The sequence below is a fragment of the Bidens hawaiensis genome, unplaced genomic scaffold (genome assembly GCF_021521415.1).
Source record: "Bidens hawaiensis isolate Kalapana, Puna unplaced genomic scaffold, B.hawaiensis_p1.1 tig00023812_1, whole genome shotgun sequence".
Classification (NCBI taxonomy): Eukaryota; Viridiplantae; Streptophyta; class Magnoliopsida; order Asterales; family Asteraceae; genus Bidens; species Bidens hawaiensis.
In genome coordinates this window covers 167844-193076 of record NW_027493742.1, presented here as the reverse complement: position 1 = coordinate 193076, position 25233 = coordinate 167844, and the positions used below count along the sequence as shown (strand labels likewise).

Genomic DNA, 25233 nt, shown 5'->3' with positions numbered 1-25233 from the left:
ACTCACTTGGTTATAATTTGGACTGTGTAAAAAACTTTTGTATCAAAAAGGATTAAGTGTGTCTCAAGTGAGGGTAGAACCCACAAACTCTTGATTGTGCGTAATATTCATTTGCCACTAGACCAAGCAATTGATTATGTAATTGTGTTTAAGCATTAAATATAAATATTGTTTTAATAAAAATACATATAATTTTTTTCAAAAAAAAAATCGGGCCTAACGGGATGTCAGGCATGTGGCCGTCGATCACCCAACCACACCCATGAGCTGGCCCTGACTTTAAAAATAAAATACATTCTTTTTCTAGTAAATTGCAAACGGTACGAAGTGAAGAGACAAAACACGTGGGGTGAAATTTTGTAATTGTTATAAATAGAGTAACTACATTTTTGTTCAAAAGTAAAAAAAAACGTTTCCCCGATGTCCGACTTAGCTACAGTTTCTTGCGCAAGGTTTGAGGAGGGGTCTGATCGTTTCATAACTTGATATAATAGTCTTATCATATACTTTATGCAAGATGCTATGTATGACCTCATGACCTCAGGGTTACAAAATAGCAAGCTTAGCATTTTCTTTGTTCAGAAGTCAAAACTAAGATATATACGAAATAAAGTATTTTTTAACTCATTATATTAAGAACATATTATTTTAATGCAACTCAACTTTAATAAATAATTAAAATATATATTATATGCTAAATAAATATTTTTATAATTTTAAAATAGTTATGGGATGGTTTATATTTACAATAAAAAATTTCCCTGACTTTTCAAAACATTCTTTACCAATAATGAAACCACACCCAATCAAGTCCACTATAGTTTTCCAACTAACAAATATAGGTTACTGATTCCTCATCCACCGAGGGTTAGTGCTTCTAACATATGCACCATTTTGTACAATCACTTTTTGATGACGTGCCAATATACATCTTTGTCTTTGGATAGTTCTCTAGCGGGGTGTGTATTTTTTTTTACTTTAGGACTCAAATCTAAAAACCAAACTAATTGCAAATCATTTTTTTTTTTCAAATTGTTTCAATTTGCTGTTTTTTTCTATTTGGTCATGTGTTGAAATTTGAATTCGAATTTGAATGGGGATGACTTTCAGTGTGGTTATGTTGAAACCATTCATGTTTAACATAGTTTATGTTGTCATTTTAATTGTGTCAAAAGATCTTTATGACAACACCTAAAAGTTTTAATGCATGATGAACAATATTGTTTCTCAGAGATTAAATTTTTGGTAAGTTTAGCATGAGATAGAAACATATTGGTTAGACATAAATTTATTGCCCTGGATATAAACTTTGATCCTCGGCTTAAGTCACATATATTATTCCTTGTCTTTAACACTGTATTCTTGAGTTTTTTATTTAAAGGTTAGGAAAAGAAAAGATAAGAAAATTTTTCTTGTTTTGTTCTTGAGTTTTTTTTATTAAAAGAAAAGAAAGAGAATGAAAAGAAAAGTTAGGCATTTTTTCCTCCAAAACTTTCCTGCCAAATATGGCCGGATTGTGAAAGAAAAGTTTATATATTACTAATTTACCCATCTTTTCATTCCTATCTAACTCAAGAATGAGGGCATAATTGTAAAGTTACAAATTTTTTTTTCCTATCTTTTTCTTCCTATCTAACTCAAGAATGTAATTAACACTTTCTTTTCTTTTCTTTTATTTTAACTCGAGAATGTCTTTTAAGTATATAATTTCTTTTCCTTTCTTCCCTTATACAATCTTATCATTTCTTTTCCTTGTATTTTAAACTCGAGAATGCAGTGTAAGGGTGTGCACCATATATAAATAGAGTAGTGTTATATGACTTTATTTCTACAGCTCGAAAGCACACCTTTACACTCGGGCATATTAGAGGTTTTTAGATAGTATGGTCATTTTAGATGTGACCCTAGTTTTGTAGATATACACAACATTATGTTATTAAGTTGTTATCGATGTGCAAGTCAGATGCATTGCTCTAGACACAATAGATCTCTTAAGAGCATGTCTAACACGGCATCCACATCATTAAGTTGCTTGCATCTTATCCCAAACATATAATTTTGTCACATCCTAACTCTATGATATTCTTTAAACAATGGTCTTGTCATGACATTATGTATGCTTGCTTTACTTGTACCATCTTACGTGTCTAATGTATGATTACGCCTCATCGGGTAATAATGTTTAGTTTACAAGTATTAAATTTCTTTGAAATGTCATTTTATTATAACTTTAGAGTGATAGAGAAGTCATCCATTTTGCACATTTCATGACACTAAATTTACGGCAGCCATTAAGAACATTGTTTAAACTAATGAACAAATGAAAACAACTTCCTACCCAAAATAATCTAAAAAAATTGGGTTACAAAGAAAACGTCAATTTAGTTGCAGTAACAACAGCAATCAGATAAAACATCAACACTAATAATGATTAGATTGCAACGGGAAGCATGCTACCATTTTTATGATTAAAAACAAAGAAGGTAGAAAACGTAACCAATGAACAACAATAAGTTAAAAAGCTTGCTGACTATAAAAGGAAAAAAAAACTTTTAAAAATTTAGTTACTTTACATTTTCCATTTTATATTTTTTCTAGTTGGAGTATTTTCTAACATTTAGTTAATATCTACAGCATTAATATTTGTTCACGTGATAATATATCTTGGTCGTGACAAAAAAGTATCATACTAGTTGATGTAAGATGTTGTGTGTTCATCATTGCCTTGATTATTTTATTTCAAATAAGTTAAACCAAAATCGCATAATATAAGAACAAATTGTATATTCAGTTTACCGTTCATTTTCAGACCAAAGCGGGTTTAGTTCGGTTTCGATTCCACAAATCCGCTCAAACCGAATAAATTCCATAAAAATCATTATTGTTTAAGTTTTGTCATTTTGCTCAATTTAGTTACAATTTAGCTCAATCTTATTTGGTGCATTCTAATCCAATAACATTTAGCTCAACTCAATTATATTTTAGCCCAATCCTATTTAGTACAACCTAATTCAATAACAAATAATGAAAAAGAACTGAAAAAAATCTTCAAAAAATAAAAAAAATTAAATTGGTTTATCTGATTAAAAACTGAAAATGAGCTGAATTCAAATTTGGTTTTGATTTTGAACTATTTGTATTCTATCCGATTAGATTTTCGTTTTTACTAAATAATCTTTAACCAAATCTATGAACACCCATAAACATTATAATGTTACTGTGAGAGTTTAATTAAAAAAAAAACTATAAGAAATCATGTAAGTACTTGTATTAAATCAACAAAACACAACCCACAAATATAATTCAAAAAATTGATTGTTACTATAATTAATTCATTTCATCAATAAATGAAGTTGAGTCCAAAAACGATAATAAGATAAATGAAGCAAACATACACATTTTAATAATAATAATAATAATAATAATAATAATAATAAATATAATAAAGAAAAGAAACCATTATACCTTCCTATCTCTGTGTCTCTCTCTCTCAACCTTTGCTCTCTCTCTTCTCTCTTTGTTTCTTTTCTTCTTCGCTTCTTCTTCAATCGAAGCGAAGAAGAATAAGAAGAAGACAACGATAGGAGAATCAGAAGAGTAAAGAAACAACACAACACAACCAAACCATTATTATGTTGGTTGCCAACACCTTTGATCTATGGCAGAAAGACGTCTTCTTTTCCGCTGCAGAAGAGGTCCAAGCCTCTGCAGATATGTAAGCTTCCTTCAAGGGTTTTGCTCTTTCCATGATTTCGTATCTGGGTTTCGTTTAATTCGATTCAAAACCTAGGTTTTTATTGGTGTTGATCAAATTAGGCTTGTAAATTTCTTTTCTTGATTTTTATGTTTGCCCTGCGTCTGTTTTGTATTAATTTATAATTACAATTCTTCAACCCAGAAATTTTTTATTTTTATTTTTTAATTATTATTATTTTATTAATTTTGTTTGATTTTATAGAATGGAGTCAGCTTACAGAAATTGGGTTAGACAGAAGAGAGAAGGGGTTAAATCAACAGCTTTGGATGAACTCTGTAGAGAGCTTCAAACTGCTTTAGGCACAGCTAAATGGCAGGTTGGTTGGTTGGTTGGTTTCTTTCAATAATTATTAATCATAATCAACTGATCCAATTAATCTGTTATTAACTTTATGCTTCAACTTCAATGATTGAATTCAGTTGGATGAGTTTCAAAGAGCTGTTAGACTGAGCTACAAAAACAATATTAATGACAATAGAACAGCGAGACACCAACAGTTTGTTTCCGTCATATCGTCGCAGATTTCGGGGGTTGAATCGGCATTAAAAGAGTATTTCAGTGATGAAATTCAAAAGCCGCTTCGATGGGTGAATTTGGATGAAGAGGAACGTGACGATTTAGCCATGTTTTTATCTGGGAGTGCAGAAGCCTCAAAGAACATAAAAAGTTGTAAAGATGTTGACAGTTATGTTATAGAGGTGGAACCGGTTGAAATATTGGGGACGAGTGACGGTTCTTCGTGTCAAACTGATAAAAAAAGTGGTTCGAGAAGAGCACGAGTTGTACAAGATGTTGGAACTCTAAAGATTACAGTTGATCATGATGATGAAGAGCGGAAACAGTTGATGGCAAATGATGTTGAGTCTACACCAAAAGATAAAGGGTATGGTTGGAGACCAAGATGTGGGAATTATTGGATTAATCAGGTTATTATGTCATTTTAGTTGGTGTTATATTATATTATTGATTTATTATTTATTATTATTGGTATTAGTTTATTATTCTAAAAGTCAATATTTTTACAGATGTTTAAAAGGGCTGCTGGAAGTCAAAGGCAACTGCAGACCTCAATACACTTGCACAGAAGTTGTTCGTTTCGGGTCACGCTTGTTTTGATGCTAACTATCTTTTTGCTCGGTAGGTTTTTCATCATGATTGTTACATAAGTAGATCCAACAAGCTAAGTGGGATTACTCTCTAAATCAGGCATAATATGCTATGTTACATGATCTTGTTAATAAATATCATTGTTTTGTAGATGATTCTAACAAGTAAATTAGCAAGTAATATGTGAAATACTCATGGTAGACTGTCATTTTTAATGTGTACATATCTAGATCTAAACATATAGTTTGCAGATCTTGGTTTAGTCTAAACAGGTTTGATCAGTTTTGGGTCAGGTTCACAGATTGGCCTTCTCATTTCTGCTAACTTTTAAAAAAAATGTATATGTTTTGTCATAAAATAAAGCAATTGGATTATTCGGGTATTATATATCAAAAGTTAGAAGATAAACAAGCCTAGGTGTTACAGTTTGAACATAATTATTTAATATACGTTTATATTCTTTGTCATTGTAAATTTGTGGTTTAAAGTCTTAGTATGCCAAAAATTTACTTACAATTTTAATGGTCGTGTTAGTACCAACCCAAAAAACTCGTGTCATGTTCGTGTTTTATGTGCTCAACACAATTTTCAGGTTCAACCAGTCAAACCTGAGCATGGCCCATCTAACACCCATATCTTAAACGATGAAGAATGCATGTGATACATGATTTTGATGTCTTCGTGCCGAAACAATGAAACAGTTAACCATGTTGTAGTTTAAATATATCATCTGAGTTCATTAATGATAAATCTTTTGTTTCTGTTCCTTCAAATCACTCGATTCTTGTAAAAAGATGAGACTTTTTATAAACACACTAAAATTCGTTGCATGCTTTAACAGTGCCATTCGTAATGTATTGCAATTGAGCATGGTATCATCAGCAAGATAAAAGGTAAATCTCAACTCAATCAACTTACAGCTTTCTTAAATTTCTTTGTAATTTAACATGGGGTCTATAACAAGCCCCTTAAGGAGGATTTATCCAACTGTTTTGTGTCACATTTAAGGAGTGTTTAGATATACGCTTTGCCACTTTGGAACTGATTCCATGGTTTTAATTATCTTACTATTTACTGGCATAGTTGTCAATGGTGAGAATAGTGCTCGCTACAGCGAACATGTAGTTTCCCGCTATTTGATGTATGGCGCCTTAATAACGTGGATATAGCAATAATTTGGGTTGTTTTTTCTATGAAATATCAGAAACCGAATTATTAGCCCTTACAATCGATTAAACAGCACCAAACTCAACCAGTCCCCTGTAAAAATTACATGTATGAAACCCCCTTTAGAAAAAAAAACGAAATATCTAAGACCTTAACGCTAAACAGAAATAGTGCCTGCTGTTTCATCTTTATCGCTGCGCAGCGTATAGGTAGGTCGTCACTATTGACTGCTATTTGCTATTGACAACTATGTTTATTGGTCAAATAGTCTATTTTGGAAAATAAGTTTCATATTTGCACTTTACTTTAACCTAATCTAAGACTTAACTTTCATTTCACATAACATATTTTTTTTAAACATATATTTTCAAATAACTGAAGCACATCCATACACCATCTTCTACTGCCCTTAATATAAGCTGATTACTTCCATACTAATTATTCAACATTGATTCATTTTAGCAGGTAATGCTGGAGGTTTAAATGAACAAGGCTGCCAAGGAGTCTTTGTGTTCTGAAGAACTTGACTGCAGGATTTCATGACTTCTCCATTATATTCAGGATTTCTAGACTATGTATACATTATACATGTAACAGATGACAATGTATGTGTGAACTTCATAAATGCAGCTTCTTGAACAATATTATTCTCAGAATGGTGGTTATATACTTGCAACTGTATTATGTTTGCCTAGATGCGTGTATGTGTGTCTGTATGTGTTCGGGTCACACTGTTGAATCTGTCACAATGCACACACAAAGCATCTGCACAACAGCATAAATATTCCTCTAATCTTAACAACTCAACAGTAAATACTCAAATTCTTGAACAATAATGACAGTATATGCCTGCAACTGTAAACAATGGTACCTAGGTAGGTACATGTATGTGCGTTCGGCTTACACTATCGAATCTCTCAGACTGCTCGCACAAACACACAAAGAATCTGCACAACGGCATTAAGATTCCTCTGATCTTAAACCTATAAACAGTAAATACTCAAATTCTGTGTGGTAAAACCTATCCATTACCACATGCAGGGCAGGTAGAATGAAATATTCAAGCTCAAAAATTATGTATTTAACATTTCCAGATAAGCAAAATCTTGAACAATCTAATAACAAAATGACAGTGTTCAAATCCAATTGCTTTAACTTACAGAGAGTGCAAAAGATCTTTGCTCTTTCATCTCTCAACTCCAAAAACACCTTCCTTTGTTATTACAAACTCACAAGACGAATACGGTAAATGCGGCGCCAAAACAACATGAAGTTCCCTCCTTTGTCTTGTTTCTACGCCTTCCATCACCTCGTGTCTCGATAGAAACAGTCTCGAGTTAACACAGTTAGCCCAAGACAACCCTAAAGCCGGACAAACCCGTCTCCCAGACGTGTACATGAACTCCAAATTCCCAACCCGAACACCACTTGACGACGACCCCTCACCGTTATCAAACGAATCAACCACCTGGTTCGTCAACACCACCGCGATCCCAAACCGATGAGCGTGGGACTTCAAAATGGAGGAAATCTTGAAAAACAAGGACAACCTCCGTTTAAGATCATTGGGGTTGTTATCAAAGTCGCTTCTGAACAAGGCAGCAATGGAGTCGATGACAATCAACTTGATATCCAAGCGGGTGTCCTTGGGGTTTCTCAATCGAGATTCGAGACGGAGCAATACGTCGAGCAGGTCGTGCGCAATGTGGCAGTCGCGGGTGAAGATGTGATCCCAGGGGTCTCGACCGGAGGCAAATAAAACCGGGTGGGCGGAGCGAAAGGATTGGAGTAACTGGTGGAAGCGGCGGTGGGGGAAGGGGAACTCGGAGTAGAGGTAGAGGGAGGAGCCGTTGAGGGCGTGGGGAAGCTGAGCGGTGAAGAGGAGCTGGAGGGAGAGTTGGGTCTTGCCGCAGCCGCTTTCGGAGACGAGTTCGGTGACGGAGTGGGAGGGGATGCCGCCGCCTAGGAGGGAGTCCAGAATGGGGCATCCCACACTGCAGTATTGCCGCCGCTGGTGGGTAACCAGGAGGTTCTCCGGTCTCATTTGGAGGGAAATTGGTTTGGAGTGGAGTGATTAATAATTTGATTTCTTCACTTTTTGAATTGGACCAATTCGCGGGCCATTATCTTTCACAAAAATACAAATTAACCCCTTTTTCAGTTTTCATATTAATCTATCTCTTCTAAAATAAATATGGATACTTGTCATGTTTTGATTAATTCTTATAATTTTTTTCCTCCAAAACTAATATACCCTAATATATGTAATAAATCAATAATTATACACTTTCCTTTTACACTATATTTATATAATATCTATATATTTTTATAAATATAAATATTAACATATTATTTTACTCTATATTTCAAAATACTTGGTGAATTCCAAAAATCAACAACAAATCATGTTTCTCAAATAAAATTGTTTCAGGTTTTTTGTGAAGTTTAAATTTGACTTTATGGGTCAAAAGTTGGTAAATAGATTGTTTGGTACAAGTTAACTACATTTTGGCCAAAATTTGTTATGGGTCAAAAATGAAAATTTTTATTATTTTTAAAAGATTGCGAGCACTTTCGACATGCCGCCTCCATGCCTATCAATTCTTTTAACTTTTATCAAATTTGAAATATTTACGTTAACATTAATTTTTCCTTCACTGGTGATCACAACGGTGTATGAGAAACATGTCAGGCAAAACTATGCTCAAATGAAACAAAATATTCACAAAATTGAATGGATTAACATGTTTTTTTTATGTTGTCATTATGACAAAGTCGAGAAGCCCTCTGAAACTTATCAAAATCTTTTTTATGGTGTAGCTTAGAAAAACATGGTTTTTAAAGAACATTCATTGCTACAATTTAATATACTACTTTCCTTTGATGTGTGGTAAATTGATAAATATATCAATAAAGGTAACGCCTTTTTTGTATTTAGGCTGAGTGGTTAGAACTACTATCGTATGAGAAGTCTTATTTTCGAAATTGGTTCATAACCAAAATTCTTTCAATTATACATATATAACACCGAGAATGAATTTTTCAATAGAATGAAGCATTCTAGGGTATGATTTTACACGGACATTTTTTTTATTAAGTTCATTTAAAAAAATCATTATGTGATATAAATAAAATCAATTTATGTACGCATCGTATAGATACAAGCATAGATGTAATACATTTTTTTCATATACGCTATGTAATTATTTGTTTTACTTATAATTTTATAATTTGAATTATCCCGTGTGTGACACGGGCTCTAAAACTAGTTATTTTATATAGCTTAACTTATTCTGCTCAAGCTTGGCTCGTTTTAATTTAAAAGGTCTCGAGTTCAAGTTCAACGGGTTTACGGCTCTATCTCTAAAGTTCAAGCTTGACTCGTGAATAGTATTTAGAGCTCGTGTATTATTCATCAATTATTATATTTCTATAATTATTTACACATTCTATATATATTTTGTTTATATAATATAATATGTAATTACTTTATTATTTTATGATTTTGTCAAACTTTTATATTTAATAATAGTTATTATAAAACTTCTATAGATAAATAGCATGTTTAGGCTCACAAGCCAGCTCGAGATTGTCTATTAAAGTGAGCCTTAATAAAAAGCTTGAGCTCAGGCTCAGCTTGAGCTCAGGCTCATTTAAGCTCAAGTCGATGCGAGTTTTAAACAAGCCAATCTCAAATAGTTCACGAGTGGCTCGGCTTGTTTACACCCGTAAAATTTGTTTAGGCTCCCGAGCCGGCCCGAGCTCGTCTATTAGATGAACCTTGATAAAAGGCTTGGGCTCTAGCTTGTTTAAACTTGGTTCGATGTGAGTTTTTAACAAACCTCTCTCAAAAAGTTCACGAGTGACTCAGGTTGTTTACACCCTTAATTAATTGCATGGATTATATGTATGTTATATTACGGTATGCGTTGTAATGGTTTTGAAATTAGATATTTGGTTATCGTTTATTGAAAATAAAAATACTGTCAATTTTCTTAGGTTTATCCCACAAGATGCCCTACATATGAAGGGTATTTTACTTATTTCATGTTCTATGTTTTTTTAGGGTACTATTAAGGGCACCTCCGTATAGAAGGGTGTTTGGTGTCCCTAGAAAATCCCTTCTTTTATCAACACGCTAGTTTCATTGATTGCAATTTATTAATGTAGAAGAATGGTTGTTTGAATGATGGACTAAACTTAGCTTGAAACGTTACTTTTATGGTTGTGGTTTGTCGATTCCATAATCCTGTTTTCGGTTTTCTTAAAGAGTCCAGGATCCTCCTATACATAGACACGGTTGTTCAATTTCATGTTTGGCTCAACCCCACTAATGAGCCTTCATATTGATATTGTGTATATAATTCCTAGGAAAACAAATTGATGACAATTTCTTCTCTTTGAGCTCAATATACAGGAAAAAGTATTTTGTTTTCTTAACATTAGGGTTCCTAGCTTCATTGGCTAAAAGTGATAGCTATATAAACTGACGTCCATGTTAACTACGAAGGAACATAATTAACCAGATAACCAAACTCACCATAATTAGTTAGCACTTGTTATAATAGCTGGCCATAAGTAATGGACAATTTGATACCACAACCAAATGGTCAAAACTACAATTTTGCAAAATAAAACAATGAAATTGAAAACAAAACACAATTATATTGAAATAAAGTGCCAATTACACCAACAGATCTACTAATAAACCCAATCAAACCTAACCCTCCACACCCTAGCTTGCAATCAATCTAACCACCAAACCCATAAAGAGTCCTGCCCTGTCGCTTCAAGGCGTACACCACATCCATAGCCGTAACAGTCTTCCGGCGAGCATGCTCGGTGTAAGTGACAGCATCACGAATGACATTCTCGAGAAAGATCTTAAGCACCCCTCTGGTCTCCTCGTAAATGAGGCCGCTGATTCGCTTAACGCCACCACGTCTTGCCAGACGCCGAATAGCGGGCTTGGTGATTCTCTGGATGTTGTCCCGGAGAACTTTCCGGTGACGCTTGGCTCCGCCCTTTCCCAAACCCTTGCCGCCTTCCGGACATTGTTTTTCTTTTCAGAGATTATTATTATTATTATTATTATTTGATCTGTGAGATGTGACGAGGGGTTTTGTTGTTTATATATATGGTGGTGATTGGTTTTGGGTATTGAGAGGGGTGGGATGGAATGACAACCGTTGGATTGGTGTATCGGTTTTGATGGGGGAGTGATCCGTGTCAAATGTTGTGATTGGTTCATCTACCTATTCTCAAATGGATTGTAAAATGAATATAGTGTTTTTTATTTTTATTTTTTTCAGTACGGGTGAAAATGGGATGAGCCTTTCGAGCCGTCATTTTTTTTTTTATTTCAGTTTAATTAACAACGTCTTTTGGATTTCAGTTTGAGTTATTTATTATTTATTAACTATTTTATATATACTTTTTTTTTGTGTGTTTTATATGTTGAGAAAAATCATTAAATAAGATGAGCTCGTGTTTAGCATTGTAGTGTGAAAATAATATATAGAAGTACAAAATATAGCTAAAATTTATATATATATACAAGGCTAGATGAGCGTAAGCGTTAAAAGTTTTCAAGACTCAATAGTTTTCTGGCGCGTGTTAAAAGTCTATTCCCACCCATGAGAATTTCTAACGGAATTTCTGACCCGCGAGTTTTGATACCAAAACCATCTCCTTAAAAACTATCTCCTCTGTGATATTTCACCATGATTTTGTCTCCTCCGTGAGTTTTTGAAAACGTTGAATCAACCCCATTCCACCATTAATTCACCACCACCACCTCCGACGAACCAGACACCAACAAAAACCCAAGACCACCACCTCATACTCTGGTCGTCTCATCTTCCTCCTCTCTCCTCCTCATCGCCACGAGAACCCTAGCCTCTGGCTCTCTCCTCTTCCTCTCACACCGCCTCCTCCCACCCTTCTCCAGCAGTCGCGCCCACCGCAAGTACCACACCAACCTCCCTCAACGCCGGTTCAACATCTGCTGCCTTCTCCGTCATCTGCATCAACTATGTCATCTTCTCCGGTTTCCGGCAAGTGGTTGTGGTTGTTAATCAATGGTGAAATGTGGTGGACTCAACTTTTTTCAAAAAAAACTCATGGATGAGACAAAAGCATAGTGGAACATCACGAATGAGAGAGTTTTCAAGGAGACGGTTTTGGTATCAAAACTCACGGGTGAGACAGATTTCATTTGAAATCTCACAGGTGGGATTAGACCTTTAATGTGTGTCAAAAAACTATTCGATCTCGAAAACTATCGACGAGAATCCAAATCTATCGCCACGTGAGTTTTCATTGGATTATTTTAGGAAATATTTTAAAATTTGGATTATTTTAGGATTCTCTCTCGTAAAATGAATTATTTTGGGATTTTCTCTTATCTTTTGTAACTTTCAATTATTATAGGTTTCAGTTGACTTTTATTTCTTTGTTAATTATTTTTATAGGTTTCAATTGACTTTTATTGCTTTATTAATTATTTTATGTTTCTTTGAATCAACCGTTTAAGAACACAAAAACGTTTGTGTTCACAATCCTAGATTTCTAACACCACCATCGGTATTTCGATATCTATCCTACAGACCCTATACATTAAATCGTTAACAATAGTATCCTACACACCCAACACAATAAATATTTTATCCCACATACCATAAATAGTAAACAAAATTATCCAACACACCCAACCCAATAAAAATTTTATTCTACATACCCTACGTAGTAAACGCAATTATGCTACACAGTAAAGATTTTGTGCTACACATCTTACATAGTAAACAAAATTACCCTACACACGTAATATTAGTTTCGTGTTGAATAAAATGAAAGGAACTAACATTCCCTACATGTTGAAATACTCCCTACATAGTATAATATATTAAACTACATAATATAAAATTCGAAAGACCACTTGCACGATACATATATGAACATAAATAATACATGATAAAATATATGAACCCACGCAATACACTAATATACAAAAGTTTATTCCCGCCCACACATACAAATTTGAATTCTATAGGTAACTACAGTTTCATTAAGCCCCTTACAGAGAACTGTATGTTTCTATATGAGCAAATACATATTATACAACGTAATGTTGGATAGTTTATGTGCTTTATGAATAAATCCTGAAAAATAAACTTGCACAACCATAAATTGTGAAAAAAAATATTATAATTTTATTGACGAAATTTTAATGTGAAAAATAAAAAAGAAAAGATTGATAAACTATTATACTTACAAGCATTGATTACGCATAAGAATAAATAACTATTAAATACATTAATGTCTTGTTTAATTATCCCTACACAACAAAAGACATGCTTACTCTTTTAATTAAAAACATGTCATAAATATGTGGTTGTATAATAATATGATGAACTTAATTTTTAGGTTCAGTTACGGTACTGCAACAAACGTAGTCAATACAGACAAAATTCACGTTGACTCACAACCAGGGCCAGCCCTTGGGGCTGGCTGGGTGGTTGACGGCCACAGACCCGACACCCCGATAGGCCCGATTTTTTTTTTTGACATAAATTATATGTGCTTTTATTAAAAACAATACGTATATTTAATGTTTAAACACAATTACATAAACACTAACTTGGTTTAGTGGCAAATGAGTATTACTTGTAATCAAGAGATTGTGTGTTCTAGCCTCACTTGAGACATGTTTAATCCTTTTTTATACAAAAGTTTTTAAACAACCCAAATTATAACCAAGTAAGCCTATATAAAAATTAAGCTGTTTAAACCCAACAAAATACTCCTACTTAAGGCCTAAAAAATTTTCACATTTGGCCCAAAAGTTTTTTTTGCTTTCTTGAAGCCGGCCCTGCTCACAACTATAACGCCTGAGTTTACCTACCGAATTCATCGCATGACGAACATGTAAATCACTAGTTGCCATACCATTTAGAACGTGAAATTATAATATATAGCTAAAGAAAATATGCCAAATAATATAGTGAAAATGTGTAACGACAATAATGCCATATTTAAAACAATATTTATTCTGCCGGTAAAACGGGGCATTGTTTTTAATTGACCCATTTCGACCATACCCTGTTCCGACCCATGATCCCGTTTCAATCCAAACCAACCCATTTTCCACCCTAGGTAAAATGATTAAGAGTGAACTGCAGTTTAATTGACCTGCAAACAATCCGTTTTTAATTGACCCATTAACCCGTTCCGACCCATGATCCCGTGTCGATCCAACCCAACCCATTTGTCACCCCTAGGTAAAATGATAAAGAGTGAACTGCGGTTTTCGTTCATGTGGTTTGTCCAAATCTGTAGTTTTAGTCTAATAGTTTCAAATTTGCGATTTTCGTCTATGTGATCTCATTTCACTTGCAATTAAACCCGAATTCACTAAGCCCGTTAAGTTTGGCGTTAAACACATCAACGTGTTCTTCATGTGAGGGACAGTTTTGTCATTTTTTTTCCAAAATACGTCCCAGCCCCTCACATGAGGGGGCTTGCGAATTAGGATCGAGATTTATTTGGGGAGAAAAGGACAAAACTGCCCCTCATTTGAAGGGCGTGCTGATGGGTTTAACGACCAGACTTAACAGAATTAGTGAATTCGGGTTAATTGCAAGTGAAATGAAACCACATGGACGAAAATCGCAAAATTGAAACTACTTGACTAAAACCGCAGATTTGGACAAACCACAGGGACGAAAACCCCAGTTTACTCAATGATCAATTTGTCTTCATGTGCAACGCATATGACATTATTTAACGATAAAAAATTCTATTAATTTTAAAGGCAAAGTACAATTCTGTGAAATTAATTATTATATATAATAAACGAAAACTTTGGTGCCGCAAGTGCTCGATTGGGCAACTTGGCGGCACCTTAGTGGTCGATGACACTTAGGTTTTAGTTTTGGTACCGTAACGAACATAACGTAAATCGATTAAATGCCAATTTTATTTTTTCTTTTATTGTTTTAGCTTTGGTATCGTAACGAATGTGAGGGAAACCGACCGAATTAACGTAGACCCACCGCATTTTGTTTTAGTTCTAGTACCTTGATGAACGTAACAAAAACCAATCGAATGCTAAATTTGTTTTGGTATTTATTTTTGTTTAAGTATGACACCGTAACAAATGTAATTGAGACCGACCGAATTGGCGTAGACTCACTACCTCTACACCGAGGATTGACAACTTTTAGGTTTTATCGATGCTCGAGTTTTAGTTCCGATACCATAACGCACGTAACCGAAATCGATCGAATTTGTGTCCACCTACCGCCTCAATGTCTGGGGACCGACAACTCTTGGGTTTTACCACTGCTCGGGTTTTACCGACCTGTCCCGGCGCGGTTGCGCCGGGTGTAACGCTAGTATATATATAAAGAAGAACTTTAGTGCCGCAAATGGCCTATTGGGCCACTTGACGGCACCGTATTGGTTGACGATTTTTTAGTTTAGTTACCATAATAAATGTAATAGAAACCGACCAAATGACAATTTTTTTGTTTTAGTTCCGACATCATAACAAACCTGAAAGAAATTGACCGAGTTCATGCAAACTCATGGCTTTATTTAAAGCCCATGACTGATAACGCTCGGGTTTTACCAATGCGTAAGTTTACCGACCGAGACCTCTCCCCCCCCAATTTTTTTTTAAAATGGTCGTTATTCCACCTCAATTTTTATATTTTTTTTCGTTTTTTAGTTCTGGTACCGTAACGTACATAATCAAAACGATTGAATTCGTGTCAAGTTATCGCCTCAATGCTCGAGACCGGCAACGCTTAGGTTTTACCACTAACCGGGTTTGCCAACCAAATAAACATCGTCTTTAATATTTTGTTTTATTATATGTTAATGTTTTTATATGTTAATTTGACGAATTAATATTTTGGGTTTTAATGCTCAAATTTTACCAATCGTGTCTATATCGTAACGAACGCAACCGATATTGACCGAATTCGTGTCGACTAATCGTCGTAACCATTGGGTTTTACCAACGCCCATGATTCAGTGATGGGGTTTTGCCAACTGCCCCCGTCGGATAGAAAAATTAGTTTGATACAAATAATCAAATATAAATAAAATTTGTATTTCATAAAATAATTTCAATGCAATTTTTTAGTGTATTGATTAAAAGAAAGAGATTCATAACAAAACCTGAGTGTAAAAGATGCTCGGTGTAACAAAAAAGAATAACGATAAAAGAAAAAGAGGAAATGCTTGATTTAATTTTTCATTACACGAGTGAAATTTTACTTATTGCCTATAAATAGGCTTGATTCACGGGTCAAGCTGTACCGAGTGAGGTCTTGCTCGTTGCTTGGCTCGTTTACAAACCGAACCGAATGGAGCAGCTTGTTTACAATCGAAACAAGCAAATTGAAGAGAGCATCTTCCAAACATTTATCAAATGGATTATGATTTCTTAATATTTAAAACGAGAATATGGACATGATTTTAAAAGCTAGTAACTACTGGCAAATCTTGGGTTTAGTTACTAATACGCGTACATCCACCGCAACAAAGCTCCGGTATCAGTTTCAATCGACGGCAAAAATGGCTAATCCGGCTGCCAAGTCAATTACTCACGTCATCTTTGACATGGACGGCCTTTTGCTCGGTTAGTTGCTACCTTCATTTCATTCAATCAAACAAACTTATTTGTTACTTTATCATTTGTCTCGTATATTCAGATCTATTAATCGCCACTTGTAATTTTCATTGCTACAGTTTGTAAATTAAAGCCTCATTGCTAGAACCAATGCTATTCAAATTTTAATCAGCTTTTTTGCATTATTACTACAAAGCATTCTGATTTTAGGTCGAAGTTAGGTCTTCACAAAATCTATTTCATATAGTTTTGATACGAATTCTCACAAACATTTTCCTCATAAATGAGCACAATGCTGGTTGATTAGATCTTAAATTATAGCTTTTACTTTGAGATGCTCACTTGTTCGTTAAACTAAATAGTAGTATTGTGCCTGCCAAATGAACAACAGTCTGAATGATAGTAAATGAGCATTTTAACCTTTACTACTGAATAAACTATAGCTGTTTGACGGGGGTTTAAAGATCAATGATATAAGCTCCTACTCGTGTGCCCAAACATCTTTCTAAGAATATGATGTTGAGTTGATGACACAAAATGAAATCAAGAGAGTAAGTGGACATGTGTCATCAGTCATCATCGTATTTTTAGGAGGATGACTTTTAAGTATGAGAATACCAACTGCAGATTTATGATTTTATTAAAGAGTAGTTTAAATAACACATTCAAATAAATTTCAGTAATACAAACTTTTATGATATTATGACGTTTCCAGTTTTGGATTAAGTCGAAAAAAAAAACACCCTTAGTTTTTTAGTCAGTCTTAGTGTCTGCTGTGACTACAAAATTGATTTCTACACAGTAATGTTAGTGAAAAGTTTGTATTAATTACTAAACATGAACTCGTTTACAATTGGTGTCATCTCATATGTGTAGAAGAAGTCCATGGCAATTTGTTGGAAGTTAGTTGATGTATCAAGATAAGATACATCAAGGGACCCTAAAACTTAAGATGACATCAAAGGTACATGAGTTCATGTTTAGTAATTAGTACAAACTTTTCACTAACATTACTGTGTAGAAATCAATTTTGTAGTCACAACAGACACTAAGACTGACTAAAAAACTAAGGGCGTTTTTTTTTCCGACTTAATCCAAAACTGGAAACGTCATAATATCATAAAAGTTTGTATTACTGAAATTTATATGAACGTGTTATTTAAACTACTCTTTAAAAAAATCATAAATCTGCAGCTGGTATTCTCATCCTTAAAGTCATCCTCCTAAAAATACGATGATGACACATGTCCGCTTTTTTACTCTCTCTCCTCATCTACTCTCTTGATTTCATTATGTGTCATCAACTGATCGTCACATTCTTAGAAAGGTTTTTTGGCACACAAGTAGGAGCTTATCATTGCTCTTTAAACACCCATCAAACAGGTAAGGTTATTCAGTAGTAAAGGCTAAAATGCTCATTTATTATCATCCAGATTGTTGTTCATTTAGCAGGTAAACCACACAACACTACTATTTAGTTTAACGAACAATGAGGTTAAAACGAACAAGTGAGCATCTTAATGTTTTAGATATCAAAAAGAATAATACAGAATGCTGTGTTGGCAGATACTGAGAAGTTCTATACAGAAGTTCAAGAGATTATACTTTCAAGATTCAACAAAACATTTGATTGGTCACTAAAGGCAAAGATGATGGGAAAAAAAGCAATAGAGGCTGCACGCGTGTTCGTTGAAGAAACTGGAATTAGCGATTCACTCACCGCCGAAGACTTTCTAATCGAACGCGAATCTATGCTTGAGGAAATGTTTCCCACAAGTGAACTCATGCCAGGTGTCATATTCTTCACTATGAATTAAAATCAGTATCACAGTTCAATATATATTAAATTTTCATTCGCCAATTGTAGGTGCAAGCCGTTTAATCAAACATCTGCACGCCTCAGGAGTCCCAATTTGTGTTGCAACAGGGTATGCCATATGTATGAATGACAAAATATTAGATTTAAAAGTTTAAACAATCATTAAAATTGACCGTATATGCAATTGCAGCACTCATAAACGACACTTTGCACTGAAAACACAAAGACACGGTGAAATATTTTCTTTGATGCATCATATTGTGATGGGAGATGATCCGGAAGTTAAACAAGGGAAGCCATCACCTGATATATTTCTTGCAGCTGCCAGAAGATTTGAGGTAAATCTATTTCCAAAACTGTTGGTATTTTTTTTATTAAAACAATAATAATAATTTAGTTGACAAACTTGCTTCAAATGATGTGGATGAAACAGGGTGAACCAGTACATCCTTCTAAGATTCTTGTTTTTGAAGATGCACCCTCGGGAGTTCTTGCAGCTAAGAATGCTGCAATGTAAGTGCTTAATTTTTTTTAATGAAGAAATTATGATGATACGTTAACCCCGAATATATAATTACAATGCAGGTCTGTGGTCATGGTTCCAGATCCGAGACTGGATAGCTCTTTTCATGAAACTGCAGATAAGGTTTTGAATTCATTGTTAGATTTTGACCCGGCTGAATGGAGTCTTCCTCCGTTTACTGATGCGACAAAGTCAACCTAGCGCGTGTTTAAGGTGATTGAAATTGTTTCTTAGTTATTGTTGTATCATATTTTATTGTTGGATACAGTGGGCAGTATTGTTTGCTGGCTGACACTTTCGTTTATTTGACATTCATAAACCATGAGGTGAACTTTTAAGTACGTTGCTATGATATGATTGTCAAAAAGGGAAAATATGACGCTATTTTTGATGATTTTCAAAGCCCGACTCATGTTGTTGGTAAGTATGTGAACGTGCGTTGATAATTTGGTTCTCCTATGATGTTTTGTCTCACTTTTGACTTCTTTGGACAGTTGTTTAATTCAAGAGTTCTTAAGAATGAAAAATTCAAGAAGACATCAATTTTCACTAAATAACTTTTAGAGAAAATCACCTTCCAATAAGTTTAGAACTTATAAGCAATTAAGCATTAGAAATGATGTGATATGCCAAATGTTTTTTGAGTTGTGTTGAACTGTTTGGGTTTTCGGCTACTCTTGTATCTCATCTAAGTGTCTTGATGGGCAAGGAAGAAAAACCGTGCAAGTAAAGCGTTTGCACTTTCGTCGTAACACTGGTAAGGTACGTGGTCACTCTTCTGATGAATTAGTAACAAAATGAAACTATGGACCCATATATTAATGGTGGTGGTGACAGGCAATTGTAAGTTTCGAGTTTCTTGAACGAGTTATATAAGAGTGATTACATAAATCGATTCCCTTTCATATTGTAAATATTTACTTTACTGAACAGACATTAAGCATAAAGTTTTATATATTAAAAAAAGATAACACAAAGCTTTATATATTCAAAATATGATCAACACAGTAACATAAAATAGACTTCACTAACATAAATTCTGTATTACAAAAATGTTAATTAGTTTCATTGTTGTTTTGTTAGATCAAAATATAATTTGAAGAATCAATAATTCTGTTAAGGCATATTCATTTAAGATACAGTAATATGCTTTTTATACGGGCAGACTTCTCTAACTTTGGTGCATAAATCGTTTTATTTTCTCTCTTTCCTGTGTATATAATAATAATTATTATTGTTTAATTTCTTGAAATAACATGATAACCACTTGGATAAACAATAAACAATATTTGTATAACATTACATAAGTAACTAGCTATATTTAGCCTTATAAATTACAAGAAAAGAATATGTAGAAAAAGAATTCCAAATTCTGACTGACTGACTATAAAGGATCAAAATTATAGTTGTTCATAAATTCCCCTCTCTTCTTTATTTTGCTTTTATTCATTAGACTGATTACCAGACATCACGGAGGTATCTTCCTGACATTTGTAGATTCTTCACGTACAGCTCCGCTTTAGACGAGTCCATACTTCCCTGTAACAAATTACACACCGATCATGTTTAACCCATAAACTGTATAAAATAATAATAATAAACAGATTCTAATTTTCTTTAATCTTGATTCACTATTTATGCAGTCACATAGAAGTAATTTAGGACTTCAAATTTCCACATTCTTTGTTTTCCAATTTGTCGGGCTTGTTGACATAATTGAAACCAAAAAAGTCAACTTTGCACATCTAAAATCTGATTAGTCAACATTAGCCCATTCCTAATAATTGCCATTATAATACAAAACAAAAAAGATATTAATGGAAATAAAGACAAATGTATGGTACCTGTTCTTGCACAATGGTGTGAAGGGTGCGGTGTACATCTTTAGCCATGCCTTTAGCATCACCACAAACATATAAGTATGCTCCCTCGGAAAGCATGTTCCATAGATCCGAAGCCTGCAAGTCCCATAACAATTAATATTACTTAATAAAAAGAGGACTTACATAAATTATAGTTTCTCATTCTTTTTTTACCTTTTGGGTCATTTTATGTTGCACATATTCTTTAGCTGGACCTTCACGCGAGAAAGCAACATCAAGCTCAGATAACGCACCATCCTCCACAAAGTTTTTCAGTTCATTCTCATATATGAAATCCTAATTATTTTCGAAAAGCAGATTATACAAGTTAAGATCTAATGCTAAAAGGAATAAAATGTTCATAGTTTAATGTATGAAATTACCACTTTACGGTTTCTACAACCAAAGAACAAAATAGACGACCCGAGTTCGGTTCCAGATTCCTTGAGAGCTAATCTTTCTTGAAGAAAGCCTCTAAACGGAGCCAATCCAGTTCCCGGGCCAATCATGATAACCGGGACTTTCGGGTCGGCTGGAAGTCTAAAGTTAGATGTTCTAACAAAAATGGGTGCCCAACTGCAATCTTGACTTTCGGTCAAGGGCACAGCATTCTGAAATAATTAAATTAAACCATCAAAGTTAGTCAACAAATTAATATTTTTATTAAAATTTTCAAAATTTTAAAACCAGTTGAAATACCTTCATCCAGGTTGAACAGATTCCCTTGTGGATACGGCCGGCAGGAGTTTTCTCATAAACTAATGCACAAGTAACATGAATCCTGTTGGGTGACATCCTGTAATAAAAATAATTCATAAACCACATGAAAATAATTTGAGTAATCTTTTTAGCATATAGATTGAAATATATAAATTTACTCACTTTGGAGAAGATGAAATAGAGTAGTATCGAGGCTGCAAACGTGGAGCAATAGCAGCAAAGAAAACCCCGAGCGGAGGCCGGGCTGACGGGAAAGCTTCCATGACTTCAAGAAGACTTCTTTGCTTTGCAACAATCCAGTCAGCATATTCATCCTAAACAAGAATATAATAAATCAATAATAAAGAACATCAAGTTAACAAGTGATGATGAAATAATGATATGAAGGAAACTACAAACCTTGCCCTCCCGAGATGCAAGGAATCTAAGTCGATCAGCTTCAGTGGGATCAGAAGCATGAGCAGCTAGAGCAAGCAAAGTTGACTTTTTTGGAGAAGACAACAGATCAGCATAATTGGTCAACGCTTTTCTTAGTGTGCAAGGAGGGAAAGGCGGTTGTAATGTGGGCCCACCGAGTGGTGTTCCATCTTCATTATCTGTGTGTAGAGAGAAATAAGTATCTGCTGGTAATCCAATCAGTCTCTCAGCTTCCTCCACTACTTCAGTTAGGTTTTCACAGTATACTCCAACATGATCCCCGGTTTCATATCTAAAACGTAAACAAAATTTTAAACATTTAGCAGTTAAATTGGGAATAATAATATTGTAACAGTTAATAACTTACGATAGTCCAGTGTGAGCTATGTCAAATTCAAGATGAGTGCAGGAGCGATCGGATTCGGGGGTATGAAGCTCTTTTTTAACAGCCACATCGGATCTTTAAAACAGATTAGAATTACAAGTTAGGTCATATAGATAAGAATATGTGATTAGGTTAGAGCATAACGTCAAGTTATAAGCATTCGCTATAATACCTGCATGGATGTTGAGCATCATGAACAGCATGGCCATTAGTTTGACTATGATCTTCAGAAGGTTTGTCATGAAACACGACCCGATATTCAGGAATGGCAGCTGTGTAAGGAGTAGCAGCGGTTTTGTCATCTTCATCACGAAGCAACAGATCTAACTCGGGCCACACTAACTCTTTCCTGAAGAAGAACAACGATAAAATGTTATATAAATTCACATTTTTTTAACAATATATTATCATTCTTAGTGTACCATGCAGTAAAATCATCTTCAATTGATTGATCATCATCTCCTAGGCCAACGGGAACAAAACGCTTTGCACCTGAAAATGTTAAAAACCATAAACATTAGATAAATGAAAATCAATATGAACTGATGTTGGACAAAATAGTATGCAAATAAACATACCCTGCTCTGCGAGGCCATCATCAACCACTTTTGCAATCTGCATCCACAACACACAATAACAGGAACTCACAAATTAGTTTAACAAACCCGTTGATATAGCTAGCCAAGCTTAAACACAATCATCAAGACGGCAGCATCATATTCATGATTTATTATCATCATTTACCTTGTTAAAATGCTCATACTGTCTGTTACCAAGACCAAACACACCATAGTTAAGTTTCTCAAGCCAAACGCCTTTCTCATCTCCCTACACAAATTCCAAATCAAACCCTAGATCTTAAACACATAACTTCAATCCACAACAGTTGTAATCTACCTCAGTAAACCATTTATAAAACCTTGCAGCATTATCCGTCGGCTCACCGTCTCCATATCTACACAACAAAACACCACACAAAATTCATTCACCAGCTACTAGCTCTAAACAGATCTTACCGAATTGGATCTGCAATCTAAAAAAAAGTCAAACAAACACGAAAGAAAGAAGCTTACGTAGCGAGGAAGAAGAAAGAATAAGTCTCCTTCTTTAGCTTCTCCGCATACTCATCGTCATCAGCAGCATAATCATCCTGTAAAATCAATCCATTCAACTATTACTTATTATCATAAATCCATAATCAATTCGTAGAATTAAAGTCAACGCTTACCAGATCAACCACTTTAAACACAGCCTTTTCGTATCTTGCTTTCGCCTCTTAAAAAAGAGCCTGCAAAAGAAAAGAGGTCAAATCCAATTTTTAAAAAAATAAAACTTTAAACCTAAATTTGAAATAGAAGCTAAATATATGATATTAACCTTAGCGAAGCCTTCAGCGGTTCCGGTTTGAGTTCCGAAGAAAATCGTGACCTTCTTCTTACCGTCATCCACCTCCTCAGGCTCCACGTGGCGCTTGGGCGGTCGACTTGCTTACTGGACTTGGATCTAGTCAGCACCAGATAAACAAAGCAGCCTAGCAGCAGGGCAGCTGAGGTGGTGAGTATGAGCAGCAGGTCATGGTTCTCCAAGAGCATAGTCAACGCCGGCGGCATCGTTGACGATTGAGTTGATCTAGAGAGAGAGAAAGAGAGAAATTTGTTGAATCAAGTTTAGTTTAGTTTAGTTTAGTTTAGTTTGTTAGTCTCTCTCTCGCCAGACCAGACTCATGGTCAAACTTACTAACTCGGTTTTAACCATGCTTATTTATTTATTAATTTATTATTACCTTTCATTTTTAATACTTCTATTAAACTAAATAAATACGTAGGAAATAGATAATGGATTTAAAGTTTTAACGACATTTCTCTCGTATCCCGAATATATCATCACTTACATAGTTACATGCAATGTGTTAGACTACTTTCCGAGTAATAATTACAATGTATGACAACAAGACGATTCTCTTTGATCCAACTTAATTTTTTTTAATTTTTGAAAAACCAATATCAATAAAAATTAAAAGAACCATTACAAGAAGCAAAGACCCAAGTAATACAAGGATAATTACAATGCAATATAAAAGGATAATTATAATGAGAAATTAACAAAATTAAACTTACACCACTTTCTGAATTGAGTTATGAACTTTTGCTTGTATACTTTACCCATTTCAACCAAAAAGAAGACCCAACAACTTGATGCTCTGCAATATCTATTTCCCGTCTCAAAGTTTTAACTCACCATCAAAACCATACCATAACCATTTATCCGGACCATTTGTAAACGAGATCTTAGAAATCAAATCAAGGCACCTGCATAATTCATCAATGTTCTGAACCGAGGTCGGATTCCTCCGCCACTGCCAGGTCCATGTGATATCTATGTTTTAACAGTTAATTTTCAAACCCGAAAACCAACCCGTTGTAGTTTTCAATGTGATTGAAACCGTTTTAATCAATAAAATGTTGGATGTCTATGTTTTAATCATGATATTAACATTATATCATATTTACTATGCTAACATATTCTCAAATTTTGATGAATCAAAAATTGTTACCTCACATCATTACTTATACTGTTTTTACGTAGTTAAAACGCTTGAAAACTCGTATGACCTAACTCAATATTTGGAGTCCCTAATAAGTTATATATATGTATTTTGCCTATACATAATAAGTTATAACTCATAAATGTGTTTTCTTTATTTTATAACACAATAAATTGTTACATGGACCTTTAAACATATAACTAACCTAAGTACTATATCTAATTAATTATTGTAGCAAATGTTCCTTCCCATATGTTAAAAATACAATATAATTCAACTCAAAACTCCCCCA

At 34.2% G+C, this 25233-nt stretch overlaps 2 protein-coding genes and 2 pseudogenes across 4 annotated transcripts; 2 read left to right on the top strand and 2 right to left on the bottom strand.

The window, feature by feature from the left end:
* Positions 1–3632: 3632 nt before the first annotated feature.
* On the top strand, positions 3633–6676 carry LOC143568118 (uncharacterized). 2 transcript variants are annotated; one of them, XM_077054353.1, is made up of 6 exons: positions 3633–3715; positions 3959–4073; positions 4177–4683; positions 4783–4894; positions 5706–5757; positions 6494–6676. In XM_077054353.1, exons 1-5 carry the CDS (start codon positions 3633–3635, stop codon positions 5729–5731), a joined length of 843 nt encoding a protein of 280 aa, XP_076910468.1. In that variant the 3' UTR covers positions 5732–5757; positions 6494–6676. The 2 variants fall into 2 exon arrangements, with proteins under 2 accessions (XP_076910468.1, XP_076910467.1); XM_077054352.1 differs by having other exon boundaries at positions 6497–6675.
* Positions 6677–7217: 541 nt separating this feature from the next.
* Positions 7218–8075, bottom strand: LOC143568117 (DNA repair protein XRCC3 homolog pseudogene; annotated as a pseudogene).
* Positions 8076–16510: 8435 nt separating this feature from the next.
* LOC143568126 ((DL)-glycerol-3-phosphatase 2-like) lies at positions 16511–19339 on the top strand. Its single transcript, XM_077054359.1, has 6 exons — positions 16511–16679; positions 18237–18461; positions 18538–18598; positions 18680–18827; positions 18923–19002; positions 19075–19339. The coding sequence occupies exons 1-6, from the start codon at positions 16511–16513 to the stop codon at positions 19211–19213; spliced, it is 822 nt and encodes a 273-aa protein (XP_076910474.1). The 3' UTR covers positions 19214–19339.
* Positions 19340–20384: 1045 nt separating this feature from the next.
* Positions 20385–24006, bottom strand: LOC143568125 (NADPH--cytochrome P450 reductase 2-like; annotated as a pseudogene). The gene is made up of 16 exons (XR_013141524.1): positions 23774–24006; positions 23625–23684; positions 23470–23546; positions 23294–23351; positions 23141–23224; positions 22975–23011; positions 22819–22888; positions 22569–22745; positions 22379–22471; positions 21994–22303; positions 21757–21908; positions 21574–21670; positions 21258–21485; positions 21049–21171; positions 20857–20970; positions 20385–20551 (listed from the first exon to the last, which is right to left on the bottom strand). The product of XR_013141524.1 is annotated as an NADPH--cytochrome P450 reductase 2-like (transcript).
* Between the last annotated feature and the right edge of the window lie 1227 nt (positions 24007–25233).

Bases quoted from the DNA above. Each gene is read 5' to 3' on its own strand.
- LOC143568118 (XM_077054353.1), top strand. From the start codon at position 3,633: ATGTTGGTTGCCAACACCTTTGATCTATGGCAGAAAGACGTCTTCTTT. The intron at 3,716-3,958 runs GTAAGCTTCCTT...TTGATTTTATAG, and splicing joins GTCCAAGCCTCTGCAGATAT to AATGGAGTCAGCTTACAGAA. The intron at 4,074-4,176 runs GTTGGTTGGTTG...GATTGAATTCAG, and splicing joins TAGGCACAGCTAAATGGCAG to TTGGATGAGTTTCAAAGAGC.
- LOC143568126 (XM_077054359.1), top strand. From the start codon at position 16,511: ATGATTTTAAAAGCTAGTAACTACTGGCAAATCTTGGGTTTAGTTACT. The intron at 16,680-18,236 runs GTTAGTTGCTAC...CTGTGTTGGCAG, and splicing joins CATGGACGGCCTTTTGCTCG to ATACTGAGAAGTTCTATACA. The intron at 18,462-18,537 runs GTGTCATATTCT...CGCCAATTGTAG, and splicing joins CACAAGTGAACTCATGCCAG to GTGCAAGCCGTTTAATCAAA.